The 23699-nt window shown below is 33.4% G+C and overlaps 1 protein-coding gene across 1 annotated transcript; it reads left to right on the top strand.

Annotated features, from left to right (window-relative positions):
• The first annotated feature begins 2954 nt into the window (after positions 1-2954).
• LOC114398135 (sister chromatid cohesion protein SCC2-like) lies at positions 2955-17848 on the top strand. Its single transcript, XM_028360291.1, has 28 exons — positions 2955-3414; positions 4708-4817; positions 5203-5342; positions 5435-5525; positions 5670-5926; positions 6635-6742; positions 6990-7101; positions 7403-7499; positions 7620-7806; positions 7931-8362; positions 8462-8970; positions 9048-9258; positions 9334-9384; positions 9491-9649; positions 9784-9951; positions 10290-10589; positions 10673-10825; positions 13185-13354; positions 13789-13897; positions 14475-14636; positions 14715-14819; positions 14907-15140; positions 15667-15800; positions 15879-16169; positions 16245-16665; positions 16879-16971; positions 17097-17222; positions 17335-17848. The coding sequence occupies exons 1-28, from the start codon at positions 3167-3169 to the stop codon at positions 17575-17577; spliced, it is 5421 nt and encodes a 1806-aa protein (XP_028216092.1). The 5' UTR covers positions 2955-3166; the 3' UTR covers positions 17578-17848.
• Positions 17849-23699: the final 5851 nt, after the last annotated feature.

Here is a 23699-nt window from a genome sequence, read left to right as displayed (position 1 = left end):
AGATTTATACATGTTATTTTTTTTTTAACGGAAGACCGGTAATGCTGAAGGCGCATTTAATTTGTAGGTATTGAATCTAACAAAAGAAAATGTTAAAAAGGGTTGAAAAAGTGGCATGCAGAGTTAGTTAATATTCTCCATAGATACATACTAAAGTTCTCCTTTTTCCTCTAGGTTTTACCTACTTCCAAATTCAAACACTTGCTTACAATTATGGTGTCAATTTCTTGGGAACTCTGAGTAACAATATGACTGACCATCAGTTTTAGGGTGTTGAAAATAAATATTGATGAATTTTGTCCTTTTTTAATAGTGGGAATTCAGAGTTAGCCATTCTATTGGCATCTCTGCTGCAAATAGTTCGATGGTGAGAACTAGCTGAACATATTCATATGCAAGTTTTGATTGTTGTTGTAGTTATTATATATTTCTGTTAGTAAATATTTATTTTACAATTTAAAATTTATATAAATATATATTAATTCTGTTTTTATAAAATAAATTATTTATTTTAGAATCTGTTAAGTAAAATTAATTTTTTTTTATAAAAAATTTGCTTTCAGTAGGTGAATCCAGTATGTTACGTTTATTTTGATCTTTATTTTAATCTATAAGTTGATTTCTAACGGTTTTTACTTTGAGATTTTTTGTTGTTGCATAAAGAGGTCTATATATATATATATATATCTTTTTTGTTGTTCTCTTTGAAAGATACACACAAGTACAATAAATAATTTGTTTTCTTTCTTTCTAAATTTTCCTTTCTTATAAAAAATTATTTTTGAGAGCAATAACATTCTTGTTCAAAAGGTTCAGGGATAATTTCGCTGTATACAATCGGAACCAATGGGTTGTCATATATTAGGAGAGAGACGTTTACTCTCTAAGAATAGTGTTTATGCGTTTGACTAATTAAAAATTTCTCCCTTAAATTATTTTTCCTTGTGCTTATTGTATGATATATTACATTGTTGATTATGTTCTGTCAAATAAAGTTATTTTATTCTACTACTATTGTTCTATTATTTAGTTTAAGGCTTTGTATTTTCTTCTCGTTTATTTTATTTTAATTTTCTAACATATTCTCCATGTTTTATTGTATATAATAACTTCCCTTTTATGCTTTGTTTAAATTTTCAATATTAGACTGTCATTTTCTTAAGCTTATATTTTGTTATGTGTGTGTCATATTTGAGTATTCTGTTTTAATTTTAGTTGTGCAGTCGGTCTGTTCTATCATAATATAATGTATTGTTGGTTCTTTCTACGTGGTTACTCAAGTTTTTGTTTATGGTTAGCATATTCCTTATTCTTTCATCAACATTGTTTGGTGAAATTAAATGAAAGAAATGGGAAAGCAAGTAATTTCCTTAAACTTTTTTTTGGTGACTATAAGTTTACATTTCTTATTTTGCAGCATGGTGCCAATAAGTTTGGCAGTTGTGTGAATAGTGTACGCGACTAAGAGTCGTGTTCTTGCTCAACCCAAGAATTTTCCGTGCATAATTTTGGCATTAAGGAGACAATTTAGCTCTGATAGTAGTGGTGTTGAAGGATCATCACTAAAGTATAGTTATTTGTATATATTTTATAGGACATGGGATGAATGTTGCGCATTAATAGTGGGAAAGTTAGAACTATTTTTTTGTTATGGGCTCTAATAATCTTGTAAGGAAGCTCTAGGATCTTTGTGTGTGATGTGATGTCATGTTTTTAATTGGGGTCATATTGCCTAATTTTCTATTGATACAACAATCTATTTTGATGTTTTGCTTTTACAGCCAATCATACTTCTAAAAGCAAATGTTAATTATAATTGTTTGGCTTTTATCTCCCAAATTATGGATTTATAATCTTGCAACTTTTATGGCCGATTCATAAATTTGAATGTTATAGTAACTTAAAATCATTATTAGTAGTTTGGATATGATCCTAAGTGACTCGAGTTTCTATTATCGTGTTAATAATAACTAGGATCTTAGAGTGCGTTTGGATAGAGAATTTTAACTCAGAAAAATAATTTATCATATATTTGAATTTCTGTAATTTAGAATTCATTGTTTGGATGTTTTTTATGAAGAATTTAAAATTTTGAAATTTTAATCAACTAAAAATCTAGAGAGAAATTGAAATTCTCTTCTCATAATCTTCTTCAAGAAGCTCCTAAAATATCGATAGCATAGAGGAACATGTATAACTAGCACACCCACCATATATTCTCTTTTTTTTTCATTCATTTTTTTCATCCTCATAATTTTAATTTTTTTTATCCAAACACAAAATTTTGAAAATAAAAAAATTTCAATTGAAGTATTTAAAATTCTTAGAATTTAAAATTTATCAAAATTTCAAATTTTTCCATCCAAACACACTCTTAATGAAAAACTTTTCAATAGTATTCCATTTCAATAGTCAAGTTTTACTTGTTGACTTTAAATCTTTTTGGGTTGCATCTCTTGGTGAGACAAATTTGCCAACAATTTATGCCAACTATCATTTTTTAATAATTTTTATTGTTATGATATTATAAATTAAAATAAAAATATATAACACTCTATATTTATAAATTTTGTGAAGTCAACATATAAAATCAATTTTTTTATTTATTATCTTCTCAGTTATATACGAAATTACTTAAGATTTTATTTTACTTAGATAAATTATATTTATAAGTAAATTTTCTTAATATAAATAATAAACCTTATATAATTTTAGCAATTTAATCTCTTAAATGTTTCTAATAATATTTATGGATATTTCTTATATATTCACACAATAACAACAAAACAAAACATTCACTCTGTTTATTATGCCTCACCACCCCCAATTCCTTCTCCTCTCACGTTGTGTCTTGTGTGTGCGTATTTTAGCTTCCGTGACAATCTTCCCAAAACGGTAGGGGTATCTAAGTAATTTCACCACTGGACTCGATTCTTTCTTACATCATAAAAACCAAATCCACTTTGAAGTCCCCTTCTCTAGATAATCATTCCCAACACAATTTCTCTTTTCCCCGCCATTCACTTGGCAATTTCTCTTCCAAATCTGTCCCTCTAGGGCTCCCACTCCGTTCCTCTTTCTCCCAAATTTCTTCCGCCAAAACCCTAATTCGCCCTCAGATTTCACCGTTTCTTCGCGCTTTCATGCCCTTCCCGTGACCAAATCCATGAGTTTCCCTGCCACCTCCGGCGCCGCCGCGCTGGCGTCTTCCGGCCACCGCGGTATCGGTCTCTCCAACACCGTCCACTCCGAGCTCGCCTCGTGCCTCCCGCTGCCGTCCCTCCCGGTCTTCTGCGGCGCCTCCGATCAGGACCTCCGCCTCGTCGACTCGCCGGCGCGCCTCAACCGCGTCGACGTACTCGCGCAGTCCGCCAAGATCGCCGAGCTGCTCCGCCACACCGATGTGTCATACTTGTGAGCTTCTTCTTCTCTTCTCCTTCCGTCCGCGTTCTACATTTGTTGAATCAATGAATCTCGTAAGCATATGCTGAATTAGGCTCGAAATTTTGCTTGAATTGTTGTTAATTTTTTCGTGCAATTGAAGTTCGCCGTTGTGAGATGAAGTTACTTGCATTTGAATTTTCGTGTGATTTACTGTAGCATATGTGATGAGGCATGGCTTTTGGTCCTCTTATGAAATTTGTGACTTAGGTAGTTGATTGCTTACTTGCTTACAATGTGTTTGGTTGGAAGGCAAGAAATAGGTGAGCAACAGAGCGGATGAAAATAGAGAAATAGAATGAATGGAAATAGGCGATCAATAGAGTGCAAATAGTGCTGTTTTGTTTTTAGCATAGGAAAGAAATAGGAAAGAGAGAAGTAAATAAATATTTTTAAATCAATTTTTAAGTTAAATAATCGGTTATGAGGCATTCGTAATTGGTTTTTTTAGGTAAACAAATGATTTCACGAATAAAGAAATAGTATATTAGGTCACAGGCAGATTAGTGTTGGATGCTATTACAATAAGTGCACAGGCAAGGTTTTTAATTGTCACGTCGTGTTCCTTGATTCCGGGAAATGATGGACAAATGTGGCCCCCTCAATTGCAGTTCCCGACACTCCAAAAACCTTGAATTGTGGCGGAAATCATGGTCGCAGACCATTCATTAAAACCTTGTGCTTAAGGTTTAATCTATAGTTTGTGAGAACTTAACTTTTTTTTTTAATCTTTTAAAACTCTATGGGAGAGGTTTTAGTTGAGAATAAGCAACTATACATTATGAGCACAGTTTGCACCAACCAGAATGGAGTTTTATTCGCCATGGCATTTGCTATAAACAAAACGACATTTATTCAAGCTGTTTCCATGTGTCCAAATTTATTTTGTTTTGTTAAAATTTGGTGTGTCAGCAAAGGGATACATATTGTTGTTGTCATCATCGTCAATGTTGTTTGTGTCGTTACCAATGGATTTATTATTGAATTTAATATCTTTTAAAACTTTATGAGAGGTTTTAGTTGAGAATAAGTAACTATACTTTGTGAGCACAGTTCATGCCAACCAGCATGGAGTTTTATTTGCCATGCCATTTGCTATAAATGAAACAACATTCATTCAAGTTGTTTCCACGTGTTCAAATTTATCTTGTTATTTCAGCAAAGGGATACATATTGTTGTCGTCATCATCGTCAATGTTGTTTGTGTCGTTACCAATGGATTTATTATTGAATTTAATGCAACTTTGTTTATTTTGTCTTCTACAGGAATTTAAGAGATGAAGCCAAAGGTGTTCCCTATATATATGTTGAGCCTTTAGAACTCCATGATGAAGTTCTCAGGTGCAATCCTGAAGCATTTGAATACAGCACTGCAGGTAAACAGAGTACTTGGTTTCTGCCCTGAATATCACCATTGTGGAATTTGTTCTATATATAATGATCTGACAGAGATTGAGGGTGTGATACCTTTGCACTTGGGAAAGTTTAGTCTGAATGAGATTTAATATGAAGTGAAACTGCTATAATGTAATGAAGTTTGATTTTATGCTGACAAATTACTGTCAATTATAATTATAACTTTCAAGATGCTTACTGTGATTTGCTTGTTTGATAAAACTAGAACTTGGTTTTGTGATGTCAAACTTATAGCTGTTCACATTTTGCTCCTGAAGTTTATGTTTTACTTTGGTCTTATGGCTTTCCATTAAATAATTTAATGGTGATCTGCTTATTGTTTATTGTATTGGTCAAGTTTCTCAGGTCATGTCAAGGAGCAGATCTCTGGTAGTGCCGCAGTACCTGAAAAAAGGCAATCAGAATCAAGTTTTCCTATCCAAAGTCAGACTCAAAAAGACTATAATGCAATACATAGTCGCCAGCTTGATAATTTTTCCACAAATGTATAAATATACAAATATTATATAATATATATAATATTTACAGTTGGTTTTTGATTCTTTTCATTTGTTAATTTTGAAAATGGATTTGGCAGGATATCTCTTCGTTGTCTTCTAAAAAATTAAAAGTAAAAAAGAAAGGTGGTGATGGAATATCCTTAGCACCTGATTCTGCTGAGCTTCAAGGTCAGTGTATGCTTGGTTCCTAAAATCCTACCTTTTGTTTTTGTTTGTTCTCTATTTCTATGCTTGTAAGTACATGCCTGCAGGCACACATTGCACACATGCTGTTTTTACATGTATATTCAACTGGCATGGTAATCTTTTTAGGTACCTACATTGAAAGGTTTCGTGAGTTTTTGGAGGACTTGTGCAACAATGCTGAATTTCATAGTGATGATCGAGATGAAGCAGAATGGTTGCCATTGCCTCTTACAGATCTTAGATTACTTGTCAATGAGATAACATCTATTCGTGAAAAGAAACTTCTGCATTTGGTTCCTGTAGAAGTCCTTGTTAGACTATTAAAGGTTCTAGATCATCAGATACATAGAGCAGAAGGCCTGTCAATTGAGGAATGCGATAATGTAAGTTCAATTTTCAATTCTTTTGTATTAGTCTATACTGTATTTTTAGGCTTTTTTGATTTAGTTGACATTGAATGACTTCAATTTTTCTAATAAAATCTGTTTCCATTTGCTATTGGGTAGCAAACAAAAACTTAATATCCAAAGAGCTTTAGTGCATAGATCAAGTTTGGCAAGGTTGTATGGTGAAAAATTGTATGTAGAGTATATATGTCAGTACTTGTGAAGTTCCACCAATATCTATGTCGATTTGAGTCTGGTAGCTCTGTAGCTGAAGCTTCACGTGCTCAATTCTCAACAGTCATGGTCAATCTGACTATATGGTAGTATGATTTATCTTTTAAATGTGTCTACATTGCCTTGTCATATACTATTCCCATTTCCATTCACAAGCAAACTTTTCTTAATATTTAAACCCAGAATCTTTATATCATTATATGTTAGGCTATTTTTTTTCCTTTCAAGATCATGTTAGACTTAAGGAAGTCAGGGAAGACAGAAGAAAGCACTTGGAGAAACCATTAGTGATGACCTTGCTATAGATGGATTTATTTAAAATTTGGCTTTTGGTAGAGCCCAATAGTAATGCTTGGTTCATGTAGTTGATCCCACTAGTTGAATTAAGGCATGGTAGTTATATGCAGTTTTTTTAATCATAATTTACACAGTAAATTTATTGTGATTTTTTGTTATTGTTCTTTGTTCCAGTCAGATTCAGAATTAGTTTCATCTGTTTTAATTGCATTGGAGTCCATTCATGCTGCACTAGCAGTGATGGCTCACACTGATATGCCAAAGCAACTCTATAACGAAGAGGTACGTTCTATGTTTATGATAATTTCAAGCAAATATTATTAATATGAATAACATAAATTTTATTAGTATCTTTCTTATGCGAAGCAAGTATATAAAAAGAAAAGCTCCTTCAGCAGGAGAAAAGTATTGTTGTACATGCGTGAAATCAATGATTTTATTGATTTGGCTTTCATAACTTGTGTAGGCTGTTACCTTTTTTGTTTTAAATATTAATCTGTAATGTCTGAAAGTAATTTATCCATGTCAGATCATTGAGCGAATTCTGGAGTTTTCCAGGCGTCAAATAATGGATGTTATGTGTGCATGTGATCCATCATACCGTGCGTTACATAGACCTAGTGAGAACACTGCATTTGAAGGTTAGCCTTTTTAGTTTTTGTGCTGAATAGAACCCATTTTTTATACTGTTCTTAATTTCACATTTTGGAGGATGAAAATGCTACTGGAAGTGAACACTTTCCTTTTAAATTGTATGTCTGACTATAATTTATTTGTAGTTAATGATGTATTACAATTTCTCTGAGGTCACCATGGGAATGGCAGAGTTCACAGATAATATTTAATAGGACCCATTGGGGACCATGGAAATGGAGGGAGAGATTGGAAAGGGATTATTTCCTCTACGTGGTTTCAAAATCCTAATCTTTATATTTTTTCCAGTTGATGATTATGAAGATAATGATGCTGAATTTGGTTCAGCCAGCAAGAAACGGCGAACTAGCAAGACTTCGAAGTTGAAGAAATCAGCATCAAGCAGGTCTGAGTATTTTTGTCCACATTATGCGTTCTTTAAGTTGGTTTTCTTGTGCATCTATATAGTTAGATTTGTTAATATATACATTTCTTATTATTTTCTTGTTGGTCTATGCTTTATTAGGCTCTCTACTGCTGTAAATACTATTCTTCAGAAGTTGTGCACTGTTCTTGGGCTACTCAAAGATTTGTTGTTAATAGAGAGGTTATCAGATAGTTGCATACTACAACTTGTAAAAACAAGCATTACAACATTTTTGGTTGATAATATCCAGCTTTTGCAATTGAAGGCAATCAGTTTACTCAGTGCGGTACTGATACTTCTCTTTTATAGATCTGTGATTGTTATCTTTCATGCTCATATGATAATGCTAATACTCCTCTATATTGGTGAGCATATGCTCTAATTGTTGTTTTTCCACTATGTTGGTACAGATATTCTATTTATACACACAACATCGCAATTATGTGATAGATGAAGTGGTTCAACTTCTGTGGAAATTACCATATTCAAAACGAGCTTTAAGATCTTATCACGTACGCGAGGAAGAGCAAAGGCAGATCCAAATGGTTACTGCTTTGCTGATTCAGTTGATTCATTGTAGTGCTAACCTCCCTGATGCTTTAAGAATGGCTTCAAATGGTAATGCTGTATTAGAAGCCTCTGTTGATGTTAGTTATCCAATTAAATGCCATGAGGCAGCGACAGAATCCTGCTGTCTGTTTTGGAGCCGGGTACTTCAGCGGTTTGCAAGTGTGAAGACTCATGATGCTTCTGAGCTGAAATCCATTATAGAGAATCTTGTTACAGATTTACTGACAACTCTAAATTTACCTGAATATCCTGCTTCAGCTCCTATTCTAGAGGTACATCATGTGTGGTTGTGTTCTTGCAGGGATCTGCATATCTGTACATATTATTTTAGTAATTGCATCAGATTAGTTTACTTCTGAGAGTTGTTTCAGGTTCTATGTGTCCTACTACTTCAGAATGCCGGGCCAAAATCTAAGGATGTCTCTGCACGTTCCCTGGCGATTGATATTCTTGGTACAATTGCTGCAAGGTTGAAGCGTGATGCTTTGGTTTGTAGCCAGGAAAATTTCTGGATACTTCAGGATTTACTTAGTCAGGATGCTGCTGCTCAGCATCATCCAAAAGATACATGTTGTGTCTGTTTGGGAGGAAGGGTAGAAAATTTGTTCATATGTCATGGTTGCCAGAGGCTTTTTCATGCTGATTGCCTGGGCATTAAAGAACATGAAGTTTCCAGTCGAAAATGGTCTTGCCAGACATGCATCTGTCATAAGCAACTACTTGTATTACAATCATGTTGCAATTCCCAGCAAAAGAATGATGTGAAAAAGAATCATGATACAGATTCTGAAGTTTCTAAGCAAGAGATTGTTCAACAGTTACTTCTGAATTACCTTCAAGACGTTACTTCAGCTGATGATCTGCATCTTTTCATCTGCTGGTTTGTTCTCACGACAGATTTCTAATTGACATTTTAGTTATATATATGCAAAAGTAATGCATGTGTATGATGTACAGGTTTTATCTCTGCTTGTGGTACAAAGATGATTCAAATTGTCAGCAGAAGTCCAGTTACTACCTTGCTAGAATGAAATCAAAAATCATTGTACGGGATTCTAGTACTGTGTCTTCTATATTGACTAGGGATTCAGTCAAGAAGATTACTTCAGCTTTGGGCCAAAACAGTTCATTTTGCCGAGGGTTTGATAAGATTCTTCACACGCTTCTGGTCTGTTGTTACTCTTCCTCTCCTCAATTTGTCAAAAAATTCTACTTTACTAACTTTTTCTTATGATGTCTACAGGCAAGCTTGAGGGAGAACTCTCCTGTTATTAGGGCTAAGGCTTTAAAAGCAGTAAGTTTAAAATATTTTTTTGAAGTTTCTTGCTTTCGAGTGAAATGGGATGCTCATAATTGTTTCTTTGCACCAAATTAATTTTTTCCATCTTTATAATGAGCAGGTTAGTATCATTGTAGAGGCAGATCCAGAGGTATTGGGTGATAAGCGAGTACAATCAGCTGTTGAAGGAAGGTTTTGTGATTCTGCAATATCTGTTCGAGAAGCAGCATTGGAACTTGTTGGTAGGCATATAGCTTCACATCCAGGTGTGGGTTTTAAGGTATGTGTCACTGGATCTTTCCTTAATGGTCAATAACAAGACTGGTCCTTTCTTATAAACTTCATTGGTATGGAGACGCTTCTTGCTTAGGGTTGATGAGTTGTTAAAACAGTTTTCTCAATTGTGTATTGTAGTATTTTGAGAAGATTGCTGAGAGAATCAAAGATACTGGAGTAAGTGTTCGGAAACGAGCTATAAAAATCATTCGAGATATGTGCACTTCAAATGCCAACTTCTCTGGATTTACAAGAGCTTGCACAGAGATAATTTCACGTGTTAGTGATGATGAAGCAAGCATCCAGGTATTTTAAAATTATTGCTTGAACCTCTAAGATATGTTACTATGTATTTTAAATACTTCATACTTAGCTGTCAAGAATTGTAAGTGTAAATTATAATTATGTTTGAAGATTAACTTACTTCCAAACATGGTCTTGTTTTATAGCATTGGTGATGATAATATTTATGACTTTCATTTGCACTCTTTAAATGGTTAGTTCATCATGCCATGTAAATTATTTGTCATTGGATGTAAACTACGTATTTGATGTTAAGCCTATGATATTTTTGTTAATTCATTTATCTTCACTCTCACTCTCTTCAGTTGCTAAGAGTGTTCTCTTTGTTATGCTTTTTGCAGGACCTTGTTTGCAAAACATTTAGTGAGTTTTGGTTTGAGGAGCCTCCTGCATCACAAACTCAGGTCTTTGGGGATGGTAGTACTGTTCCACTTGACATAGTTAAGAAAACAGAGCAAATTGTTGAAATGTTGAGAGGAATGCCCAATAATCAACTTCTTGTAACTGTAATAAAGCGCAATTTGTCACTTGATTTTTTGCCGCAATCTGCAAAAGCCGTTGGGGTAAACCCAGTGTCCCTTGCAATAGTGCGTAAGCGTTGTGAGTTGATGTGCAAATGCTTGCTGGAGAAGATGTTGCAGGTATGATAGTATTTTGTTTATGCCATGATCTTCTATGCTTGGCTACATTGATATGTAAATGACAGATTTTGTTAAATGATCAGGTTGACGAAATGAACAATGATGGAGTGGAAGTGGGTGCACTTCCATATGTGTTAGTCTTGCATGCATTTTGTCTTGTGGACCCAACTCTCTGTGCACCTGCTTCAAACCCTTCCCAATTTGTTGTTACATTGCAGCCATATCTGAAGAGTCAGGTTATAACTTTTATATATTGACTAACTCTAGAGTAATTATGAATCATGTAATGTTCCTCTTTTATTGCTTTAAATTAGTTCCTCTTTTATTGTTTTGAACTTTGGATGAGCTATGAGGCTGAGATGTATACTCCATCTGATAAAATTGGACCAGTAGATGAAAAGAGAGAAAAGAATTGATGTTTTATTCAGTGTTATTTAATCGGATTGGACCGGCTGGTCTGACCAGTTGAACTAGAAACCGGCCCATGGTTTGGTCTTATCAGATCAGAAATGCATTTCACCTGAAATGACGTCATCAACCAGGCTCTGAACCAGGACAGAACTGGCGATATGTCAGGTTTGGGAAAGGGACACTTTTCTAGGGCTGGTTTGGAATCAAACCATCTGCTGCTGCACACCCTCCAATCTTCTGCCTGCTGCCAGATTGTGGAATGTAAACCATCTTTTTGATGGTGAGGCACGTGAACTTACTTAAAAGGGTGTGAGAATTTTGCTTGGGAATGGGAATCGAACCCATGTTGCATGGGTAGCTCAAAATTAAATTTACCACTGCACTAACTGACTTAATAATAAGTAGTTGATAAAAATTATTTTTATACTATATTTGTAATGTAAAATTTCATATTTAATTATACACCGGTTCATGTGGTTCAATTAGTGACCCACCTACCCAGAACGTTGATCGGGTCGATCACTGATCCAGTTTTAATAACACTGCTTCTTTTATTGATGGAATTTCCATACCCAAATCTGATATCAATGAGGTAATAGAATCAGGGTTAGACAGGAGAATTAACAGAAGTTCAGTGATACGTTAATAAACCTCCCTTGGATGTTCAATAGATCCAGGACTCTACCACAAATGTCTTTACGATCTCCAATATATATATATATATATATATATATATATATATATATATATATATATATATATATATATATATATAATGCCCCCACCACCTGGTTCCCCTTTTCCTTCCTATTTATTATTTTGACCCCGTCCAAAGTCAAACTGACTAGTCATTAGTTAGTTAATGGGCCCACTTGTCTTCTGAATAGACCAGAGGTTAGGATCCTCTGCAACCTCCCCCCCACATTCACACAGGGTTGCCCCTAACAAGGAATCTCATCCTTCAAAACACAAGGAACAACAATTTGACACCTTAATTCTTTTTCGAACAAGTTTATAACATTTTCTATATCACTGATACAGTTTTGCACTGTAAGCCTATGGATAACTTTCTTCAGCACTGTTCCTTGGCTGGCTCGAGGGATTCCAACAGTAGGAGGAAGATTTGGTGGATAGCAGCTACAAGATCTATATGGAATCTCAGAAATGACATGATTTTTAATAATCAGTCTTTTGTCATCTCCAAATTGGTGGATAATGCAATCTTTCTCACTTGGTCATGGCTGAGGGGGTGGGAAAAGGATTTTAATGTTCCTTTCCACCAATGGTCCTCATCTATGTCTTAGGCTTTTACCTAGTGTGTGCTCTGTAGGGTTGGGCCTTGTTGTTCTTTGTTGGTTTGTTATTTTGATGGTTATGTTCTTGTGTTTTAGGAGATATTATCTCCTTTGTTTCCTTGTAGTACTTCTGGTACTATTTTTATCATATATATAATATTATCTTTGGCCGTTCAAAAAAAAAACTTGTCACATGAGTCACATCATTATCTGTAAATGCCTAATCTGAAATTAATATAAAAAAACTGCCTAATAACTCCAATGCAGAATTGTGGCTGCCTAAATCAGATTTTATCCCATCAGTCTAATATCCCTTTTATAGATAGAAGATCATTTTCTCCCCATAAACCCTGGCTCAAGATGGTATCTGGCTGCAAATGGTGTCATTTCATTAACGACAAAAATGTAATTATGTGTGTTGGGTTAGATTGGGGATGTCAAACCCACAACTCAACCCAAGTTTGGGTTTTAGATATTTCATACCTATCCCAACCCATAGATCCAAACCCTCCCAAGTCACTTTCATTTTATTTTATTGCTTTAAATTTTTTTAGGAGTATTTTATTATAGCCTTATTGGTAAAAAGAAATTGTTGTGGCAGGGTGCTGGGCTGGGACAAGACGTATTCATCCCCCTTGTCCCCTCCCTCTTACTGTCACATTTAAGACTCCCAATAGGTGTGTACATATACTAATTTGTATATTTATGACATGCATACTTGAGCATAATTCTATTAGGCATATTGTTTCTGCTTTGGTCTTGACTCTAGATGTATTTATTATTGGTCCTGGTATCTGATATTTCATTATATTTCTCTCACAGTTTCCTTTTTGGCCTACAAGAAAGTATAATCTGAAAATGACAAAAATGCACCGTATCTTGTTTTCAGGTTGACAACCGCACGGTTGCACAGCTACTTGAGAGTATACTATTCATAATTGATGCTGTGCTTCCCATGCTTGGGAAGTTGCCTCCGAGTATTGTTGGGGAACTTGAGCAAGATTTGAAACAGATGATTGTCCGGCATTCTTTCTTGACAGTTGTCCATGCCTGTATCAAGTACTTATGATTTCTTACCATTATTTTCTTCAGTTAGCTCTGTTCTTTTACTTCTTCTGTTCCGCTTTATCCTGGAATTGACCAGCTGATAGATTCATGTGACGTGGAGTTCTTGAATTTTTCCTGATGGTCAACAGTTTATAGTTGCTGCATAAATTTTTTATGCATAATGTGAGAATATCTAAATATTTTTCTTATGCAGTAAATAAATACCAGTGCAAAAGCATGTTTCTTTGAACATAATTTTTTTATTGTACTTTATGAAATGTTTCTGAAAACCTTGAAATTGCATCTAAGATTCTAGTATGCCATTATATTACGTGTTACTTTTGTGGATTAGGATTAGTAGAAAATTTGTTTTTCTCCCCTTTAATAGAAGGGAGTTTGTTTGACCTTTCACATACTTATGGATCTTACTATTTTTTCTTTATCAGATGCCTCTGCTCTGTGAGTAAGATGTCTGGAAAAGGGGCTGCTGTAGTTGAACAACTTATTCAGTTTTTCTTCAAATGTTTGGATACTCAGGCAGTTGATAACAAGCAGGTTTATTGCAAGATTCGTGTTTAAATTTATGTTCTGATATAGTACATCTGTTATTGGACTTTATTCACCTGCAATTCATAGCAATGTTTTTCAACTTATTGAAAATATGGCCATACTCTTATGTCTTGGACAATCCTCTCGCCTTCTAACGTTTGGGGTGGAGTTAGACCTACTTCATTTCTAATGTTTCTTTTTACAGAGAAGGGTGCTAGATTGGTACTTTTTTTGTATTTACATCAAGTGGAGTTGATTTCAGTACTCAATTATTGTTTATTAAAAGTTTGTAGGATTTTGCTAAATGATGCATGAGGTAGTTTATGTATTATGAACTCTTGTTATGTGGACTATACATCTGATAAGTGGTAACTAAATCAGTGTCAAGGAAAGTGGCTATTTCTTGTAGATTATAGCTTGTGTAGAGAACTATGGTTTTGAATATTTAGCTTGGACATGAACATTATAATGTAATTTTGTGTTGTGGAGTGTTTATACTTATCTTTTATTTAGCTTGATGATGAAGGTTGTTTTATTTTTATATGGGATGTAAAATAAAAATTGGCTTCCCTGCTATTTACAGAAAGTTGGACGATCTCTCTTCTGTCTTGGGTTGCTAATCCGTTATGGCAATAGATTGTTAGCAAGCTCCAGTAATAAACTCATTGATGTTGGAAGCAGTGTCAAATTGTTTATGAAGTATCTCTGTGTGGAGGATTTTGTTGTCAAGGTTAGATCATTGCAGGTAAGATTTATTTGTTAACTTGGTTCTTATCCCGGTTTCATCTTGAAATCTGTTAATGTTTTATTGTAACTCTTGTAGGCACTAGGGTTTGTACTAATTGCTAGGCCTGAATATATGCTGGAAAATGATGTTGGAAAAGTACTGGAGGAAACATTATCCTCTGCATCTGATACTCGCCTTAAGGTAATGTGTTTTGTTTTTATATATATATATATATATATATATATATATATATTTATTCTGTGTATACTAAATTTTTCTAGTAATCAGATTCAAGGATTGCAAAACATGTTCGAGTATCTTCTAGATGCTGAAAGTCAAATGGGAACGGATAAAGATAATGAAAATGTTGCTGGTTACTCAGTTGGAGCCGGGAAGAGTGTACCTGTTGCTGCTGGTGCTGGGGATACTAACATATGTGGGGGTATAGTTCAGTTGTATTGGGATAATATTTTGGGCAGATGTTTGGATTTCAGTGAACATGTTCGTCAATCAGCCCTGAAGGTCAGAATCTAGCTTCTATTTTTTTATCAGATTCAACACTCTTGAGCCAAATGCTACAGAACAATTAGAATCTTGCCTTTGAACCAATAAGAGTTAATAAACAGAAGAGTGCACGTGTTGTGTTGTGTATTGTATTTATGATAGTTTCTATTCCTCCAAATCTTTTGGATTGGTGGAGTGAGGTATAAAGGGGATGAGAAATTAGGTAGATGCTTTTCAGAGGAGTTTAAAGGTGAATCTTGCTGTTGCAAGTTAGTCTCTTGGAATGTGGTTTAAATTATCTATCGTTTTTATTTTCTTTGGGAGGTTAAGTGCCTGATTGTATTAGCATTGTTTAGCTTTTGCAAACGGAGAAGTGTGACTTCTAATGTGCTTTTTCTGAAAGAAAAAAATTATTGTTGTGGACCAAGTTCCGTTTGAATATGTTGCAACACTAAGGGAATTGGGACCTAAGCATTCCAGTGAAAATGGTCTAGTTTTCTTTTGCCCTTGAATATTTAGAATAAGAGATTTTTTAATACTGCAGATTGTTGAAGTTGTGCTGCGCCAAGGTCTTGTTCATCCAATCACCTGTGTTCCATACCTTATAGCCCTTGAAACGGATCCTTTGGAGTCAAATTCAAAGTTGGCTCATCATCTTCTGATGAATATGAATGAAAAGTATATTTCCTGTATTTAGTTTTGTTGATCTGGTACATGTGAGCTTGGTTGTATTAGCTAATTAAAGCATCTTTTCAGGTACCCTGCATTTTTTGAAAGCCGCTTGGGTGATGGACTTCAAATGTCATTTATGTTTATGCAATCTATTTGTGGCAGTTCTGAAAATGTTGATCATAAGATTCAATCTAAGACCTCTACTTCTGGAAAAGGGAAGCCCGAGGCTGGCTCCCTTGCTCAAGCTAAACTTGGGGTTTCTCGAATTTACAAGCTCATCCGAGGGAACCGGGTGTCAAGGAACAAATTTTTGTCCTCGATCGTGCGGAAATTTGATAATCCAAGATGGAATAAATTACTAATAGCTTTCTTAATGTAAGTACTATCTGTTGCTATTCTTTGTTTCTTATAAGGGTTCATAAATGACCTTTTAATTGTTTTTTTCCGCAGATACTGCACGGAAGTCCTAGCATTGCTGCCATTCATTTCACCTGACGAGCCCCTTTATTTAATCTATGCTATCAATCGAGTAGTTCAAGTAAGGGCTGGACCACTAGAAGCGAACTTTAAAGCCTGGACTTCAAGCATTTCACGTCATTGCACACCTCATGGGAATGGAATGTATCAACAGGGGACCGATGAGCCTACTGTTGCAAGCCAAGTAATGCCATTGGATTTGAATGGAACATTTCAGCAAAATGTAGATCTTCAGCCAAATATGAATGACATGAGAACCCTGGATTTAAATGGATCAAATCATCAACTGACAGATTATCCTTTATCGTATAATGGTAGCTCAGAAGCAAATCTGCATTCTGTGGGTTACACAGATCCTTTTTCCTTCGCAAAAGATGATCTGGAGAAAGTTCAGGTATTTTGGAACCTGCACTCGTTAATATTTTCAGTAATGTTGTTTGTGAGCAAGAACGTTTAAAGTTTTGCAAATGGAATTTCCTGCTCAAAGTGAGAATGCCAAATATCAAATATTTTCCTAATACTGCCTGAATATTAGAAGATGCACTTTTGGATTAGTTGCTATTGTATTCATTCGCATGTAGTTATTTTGTTACCTATGCTTGTACAGGCCGACTGTTTATCAGCAATTGCATTGCAGCTTCTTTTGAAGCTAAAGAGACACCTAAAAATCATGTATAGTCTTGATGATGCCCGTTGTCAGGTAAAGTTATATAACACATCTTATCATCACTTAACCTACAGTTAAATGTTGTGTATCCTTGGCTAGGACATTATGGAATAGAAAACTAACAGTTCTCTCTTTGGAATGCGCTCCCACCTGTTCAGGCTTATTCTCCTACCGAACAACCGAAACCTGGAGAGGTTATCTCCAGACAGAATATTGCTTTTAATATTGGTGATTCACAGTTCAGTTTGCCTACAAGTCCGCAAGAATTGATACAAAGATATCAGGTACTGTGGCTTGAGTGAATGTTTTTCTCTTTCATATGTTTTGTGAGCTTTGATTTGATGCACCTGATTCGATTGAGGGTTTCTTTAGCCATTATCTCATTTGTTGCACCAGGAATTTAAACATGCCTTGAGGGAAGACACTGTGGACTATTCACATTACACTGCAAATATAAAACGAAAGCGACCTACAACTACGCCAAGAAGAGTTCAAGTTCGGAAACCTGTATACGTGGCAGGTGGGTACGACAACGGGGATGATGATGAGGATTATACTGGCGGAAGTGCGACACGCAAGATAAGTTTTAGTGGCCGCAGGAGTAGCCTTAAGAACTCAAGGCAATATGGATTGATGTAAAGTACATGATAGATAGGCTAACTTGTACATTAAATAGGAAGGAAAAGAAAAAAAATACAGAATAGGATGAGAACCAACTGAATAGGGGTAAAGGAAACAGGATGTAGGGAAGCATGGGCCTGGATGGAATACTCCTTGCCTTCTTAGATGACTATGATTTTTGTCTGTTTCCTTCTGTAATTTGCATTATAATATAGTGGCTGCATTCTTTTGTTGATGAAAATTTATCTTAGCTATCTAAATGTCAAATTTGATTGTTTTCTTCTGCTTATTAAGTTGTCTATAGCATGGTTTGCTACAAATTAAGTTGCCTACGACGGAAAATAATGAACTGAAAAATTATCTTAATCATTCGTCCAAGGTACAAATATTTTAGGATTACTTGTAATCAATTATCAACTAGATACAGTATTCTGTAGGCTCGACGATAAGGTGTTAAATTGATATTTTAGCGTAGTTTGATCTCAGAAAATATTGTTTTCAATTTTGTTCAGGAAAAGTGAAAATAGAAATCAAGAGTTATTTACATTATTTCTTGTATAAATTTTTAAAAAATTCAAAATAAGGTGACAATATATTAAAGTATTCTTTTAAAACGAACAGCCTCTTTAAATGTTTAAATGGAAACAATTTCAACAAAATACTCGACCTTCGTGGAAAAATAATGATACTCATATACAACATGTACAAATTTTATAAGATGCACTATAATAGATGAGTAGTGTAAGAGAAGGAAAAAGTAAGTTATACAAAATAATGATTGAAACTATATCGTCGTATGGTACCTTACAAAATAGTCAAATACTCAACCAATTTATTTGTAGTTTGAAGACATGGTCACGAAGAGATAATTTAGGTTTATTTAAAAGTCAAGAAAATCTAGTTTAATTGATTGAACAAAATATGAATGTTATTATAAATCTTTTGATAATAACTTCGTTTTTCACAGATAAAAAAATATAGAAATAATATTTTTTTACTGGAGAAATAATATTTGTTAGCTTGAATGAGAATGAAAAGGCATTATTAATTCGAGGCATGGTTATAGAATACTAGAATGTTTCTCTTTTATGTTAAAATTAGTCAGTAACCCGTGCATACGCACGGGTCATTACGCTAAATGATTTTCGATGAAAGAATTAAAAGAAAGGTATTGTAAAAAAAGCAAAAAGACTAACATTCATATATTATTATTATTATTATTATTATCATCATCATCATGTAGGCTTTGGGTTCCTTAAAAAATGCACTTTGGGACTTTATTCTTCAACATTGTCCTGTTAATCCTATTGTTGCAACCCTTGTATGGGCAGAGCACCATCACCTTCAGCACCGTCGTTGTTACTGCATACTGTCCCAAAAATCAAATCACAAAAAAGTAGATCAAAAAAAGTAAAAGAACCATAATTAAAATCGCAAAAAATAGAATGAAGATCATAAGAGAACTCTATCAAAAACAGAAAATCCAACACACACAACACATTCCGATTTTCAAAGCAAACTCACTCATTTGATATTGTGATTCTCTTGCTCCATTGCGCCCGCCAAAGATGCAACACACTTGTTGGGAACAACAACCGTGCCTATTTATTTACGAAAACAGAATTAAAATATCAAAATAACGAAAATAGAAGATGGATGAAAGTCGGAGAAAGAAAATATTAACAAAAAGAGAGAGTAATAAGGAAGAAAAAGAGATAAATGGAAGAAGAGAAGATTCAGGATTTGAGCCAGATTATTAAGGGAAATTAAATGGGAAGTTAAAATCCACCAATTGGAGAATGACACACACCAGAAACCTTAGAAAAATATCACAATGTTCACTTCCGACATTACAACATAAAAAAGAGCCTTCAGCTAGAGCATACATAATAATAATAATAATAATAATAATAATAATAATAATAATAATAATAATAATAAATCATTTCAGGTATGGGCACAGGTACATCTCTTTTGTTAGAAAGTTTGTTGCAAAAAGCTGGATTAGAATTCTATTTAATTTTATTGTTGTTGTTGTTGTTATTATTATTATTATCATTATTATTATTTTTTATTATAATAATTATTATTATAATGATAATAATAATAATTATTATTATTATTAATTTTCATTTTATATGATGTACATGTTGTGCATGAACATTTTTGTTTTTGTGATTCTGATGGTTGTGTGATTATTTGTTTAAAAGGCTGCATTAGGTTCTCCTGAGGACGGCGTCACGACTCGCGAGCTCCGAGCCTCACCTTTCCGGCGACGGAGGTGGCGAGATTCCGACAAAGCGATGAGAGAGAAAGTTGAAACTGCGCTTTTTAGAGAGAGAAGTTTCATTCTGGTTTTGGAGAAGGAAGAACACGCTTTTGAAGAAGGAATAGGTAAACGATAATAAAAAAAAAAGGGTTTTCGGACATGGGAGAAAGTGTGTTACACGTCCACATCGACATGACTGGAGAAGCCTGGACAGCGAGACATGTGGGAGAGGCAACAAGGGAATTAAGTGAAATTAAATGGGGAGTTAGAAATCCGTCAATCAGGGAGTCACATGTGGCTGGGACAACAGGAAAAAAATGGTGCAAAAAATGGATGTAAAACAAAGTTATTATTTATAGTATTTATTTTAGGAAAAGATATAGTATTAGAATTATAAGTTATTTTTTTATAATATTATATTTATTTTAGTGTTATTATATATTTATTGTTTTTTAGTATTTAATAGTTAATATTATTAGTATATATAAATAAGATAATATTAATAAATAAAACTAAGTTGTATTAGTATAAATAACTTATTTAGTAGTAATAAATATATGTCTTTATAAAAAATTAGTTATTAATAAAATTGATTAATATTTTATACTAATGCAATGTTATGGTGACTAAAAAACTAAAAAAAATAAAAACATCTCTATTTTTAAAATTATTGTATAAAATAGATTAAAAAAACAAAAACACAATCAAACACGCCTTGAAATTGCCTTTTTTTAAAAAATTGATGTAAAATCATTTTGAAAGAAAAAGTCGAGTAGAAAAAGAACTTGCTAATCATGTTTTAGTGCAAAGAGAGAGATGAAACAACAATGAAAAAGAAGTGGAGTAGGAGAAAGAGGTTTGGTCTTCGAGAAATAGTGCAAAGAAAGAGATGAAGTGTATTCATTTGTGAGAAACTTCCCTCAAAAGCTAAACTTGCCTTCCAAAGTTGGTGTAGTCTCCTCGGCAAGTGCAGAAGAAAAATATGCTAAAGTCAAATCAATCACAGTACAACTACATCTTTCATAATAATAATAATAATAATAATAATTCACATATTTATTATGAGTATTCCTTTTTAACAGAAAAGTCTCGAATAGAAATAGTTTCCTTTCAGTTTCTTAATATATATAAACATTACGTCATCCAAATCTAGCTAGAGGCAATAAACCATCTTACCAACGACAGAAACCACATTAAAATATTTAGACTTACATCCATTTCAATATTCATTTTGCAAAGCATTTTAAAATCTTCTTCCCCTTCACCTAATATTCATTCAAACTTTATCAGTCATCATCATCAAATTTAATGCAGGATACATTATACTTGGAGAACATAGAGGAAAGGGAAACTGGGGGCACGCCTCCATTAATCCAGACAGCGAGAGCATGGGACTTGGTATTTACGGCCCCTCCACACATTATTTTTCTATATTTTATCATCTCAACATAAAAATTGATAATATATTTTATCGTCTCAATAGAAAAATTGCTAAATTCAAATTAATGTATAATCAGAGGAGGGAGAGAGAGGCGAATTTTGGTGGGTGAGACTGCAGGTCACTTGGTCTATTTTCCTCCTCCTAAGAATAAAACCAAACATTATTAAAATAAAATATATAAGTAAAAGATAAATCTTAATTTACAAACTGATATTTTACTAAATTAGACCTAAATCTACATTTTTAAAATTTTCTTGAAGTTTCTAACGTTGATGCATTGCAAAGTTTCTGATAACCCTCAACCAAAGGTAAAATACCGGATTTGCCTTGACACGAATGCAATAATTTGTAGATTAAGGAGGTCAAGGAGAAGATGAAAGGAAAGGTCAATACTTCAAGCATACCTGGAAACTGACTGAGACACCAAGTGGAGTCATGATCTAATTTTTCTTTCAATTTCTTATAATTTATATTCACCAGCCATAGATACACAAAAAAAAAAGACTACAATTAGCCTTGGTATAGTTTGATTGTTTGTACCTATATTTTTTTATTGTTTGAAGGATCTTGTGGTAACATTACCTCACGGCATATTTGAAGAATGTTGTCATTTTTTTGCCTGTGTACCGAGCAATAAAATGACCAAAATTCAAGACAATGGCAATGAAATTAACCTCAACTGTATACCAAATAAACTAAGAAACTATAGAAGAACATAGCCTCCATAATAATAATAATAATAATAATAATAATAATAATAATAATAATAATATAAATGTTGTTTTTAGCAGAGCTTGTTATCTTCTTGGCTCTTTCTCTTTCTAGGAATTGTCGCTACCTATTTCAAAATCAAAGAATTGAACAAATAATAAAAATAATTTTAACATTTATAATATAAATGTTTACAACAAACAGAAATTAGGCAATTGCAGATCAATACGCAGGGAGTGTAACAGAGCATGGAAATTTTTTTTAAAAAAAATTCAAGTTAAAAATGAGAGGAACACTAACATCTTCAAATCTCGTGGTTGCCCTGACCTATTGATGGTGGAGAGAAGAGATCACAAAAGCGAATGACGAAAAAATGAGAATAACATGACTGTAATTGTAAAGAAGAAAATGAAACACGAATTAATAAGAATGAAAAAAGAAGAGATAAATCCATAACAGAATAGCATGAAATTTGAAGTTGAAGTACCTCTCAAATAGCTTAAACCTTCCATCAAAATAATAATAATCATAATAATAATAAACATGCATAAAGCAAAGCACAAAGAAAGAAACTTATCGGCTGGATGTTTTTTCGTGGATCACCTTGCGAGCGGGAAAATCAGAAAGAAAAAAAAAATTCTAAATTAACAAGACATTGTTTTAAAACCCACAAAACATTGGTTTAAAAGAAAATGCAGGGTTGAAGCAAAAAAAGGCTTAATACTTATAGTAAAATAGGTGTTCAAACTACAAAACATTGTTTGTAAAATTAAGAAAATACAAATAAAATTCAGTTGGTATCACTATCTTTCTAGTTTTTTTTTTTTTTGTTTTCTAATGACAATCTCCCAAATTTTATCATAAATCATGTAGTAAAGTTTAATCTCCATGGCTAACATCGTTGTCCGCGAGAAACTGGTACCAAGCTCAGCAACTTCATTCACTACAAAAGAGAGAACACAGAACATATTTTCTCGGCTTCAAACTGCAAACGATTTCAAGTTACCAAAAAAAATAAAAAGTAAACCTTTTAGGGAGTTATCAATAATTCCCAAGTTTTCTTCCGCAATCTTCTTTATTTATTTTGTGATTAGAAAACAAACGAAGAAATTATAGAAGAACAGAGCCTAAATAATAATAATAATAATAATAATATTTTCTGGGTTCTCTCTTTCGTAGTGAATTAAGTGGTTGTCAATGGTCTTGCCAACAGGTATGTGATTTAGTCACTTTTTTAAAATTTAATTTTGATTTATGCGTTGATTTTTGAGGTTGTAAGCTTCTTTCTTTAGCTTAATCTAAAAGGGTTTGAAAGATTGGCTGCATAGATGTGTTTATACCTGTGAATATGATAATTGGTAATGTTACTAATAATGGTTTCTAATTGGTTGATAATAATGATATTTGTTGGTTTTTAAACATTAGAATGACCTTTCTTATAAGAATACATATGTAATATTTTTTAAATAATTAAGCGAGTTAATATAATGTATGAGGATTGTCTGTGTAATATATTTTAGATTTTCACTTATTGATAAATCAAATTATAATAATCGCATTGTGGTTCCAATTTAATTATACGATGAAAAATTATGAAAATTTAATTAATTGCATATCCGGCATTTGCGTGCAACTTCATGTATGTGTAAGTTTTTATTCATTTTAAAAGATATAAAACTAATTCTTTTATTTTTACTGAAAATGCATAGTGTAATTTAC

This window comes from Glycine soja, chromosome 19 (genome assembly GCF_004193775.1).
Source record: "Glycine soja cultivar W05 chromosome 19, ASM419377v2, whole genome shotgun sequence".
Lineage (NCBI taxonomy): Eukaryota > Viridiplantae > Streptophyta > Magnoliopsida > Fabales > Fabaceae > Glycine > Glycine soja.
This window is presented reverse-complemented; position numbering and strand designations above follow the sequence as displayed.

Bases quoted from the DNA above. Each gene is read 5' to 3' on its own strand.
- LOC114398135 (XM_028360291.1), top strand. From the start codon at position 3,167: ATGAGTTTCCCTGCCACCTCCGGCGCCGCCGCGCTGGCGTCTTCCGGC. The intron at 6,743-6,989 runs GTACGTTCTATG...TATCCATGTCAG, and splicing joins AGCAACTCTATAACGAAGAG to ATCATTGAGCGAATTCTGGA. The intron at 9,259-9,333 runs GTCTGTTGTTAC...TGATGTCTACAG, and splicing joins AGATTCTTCACACGCTTCTG to GCAAGCTTGAGGGAGAACTC.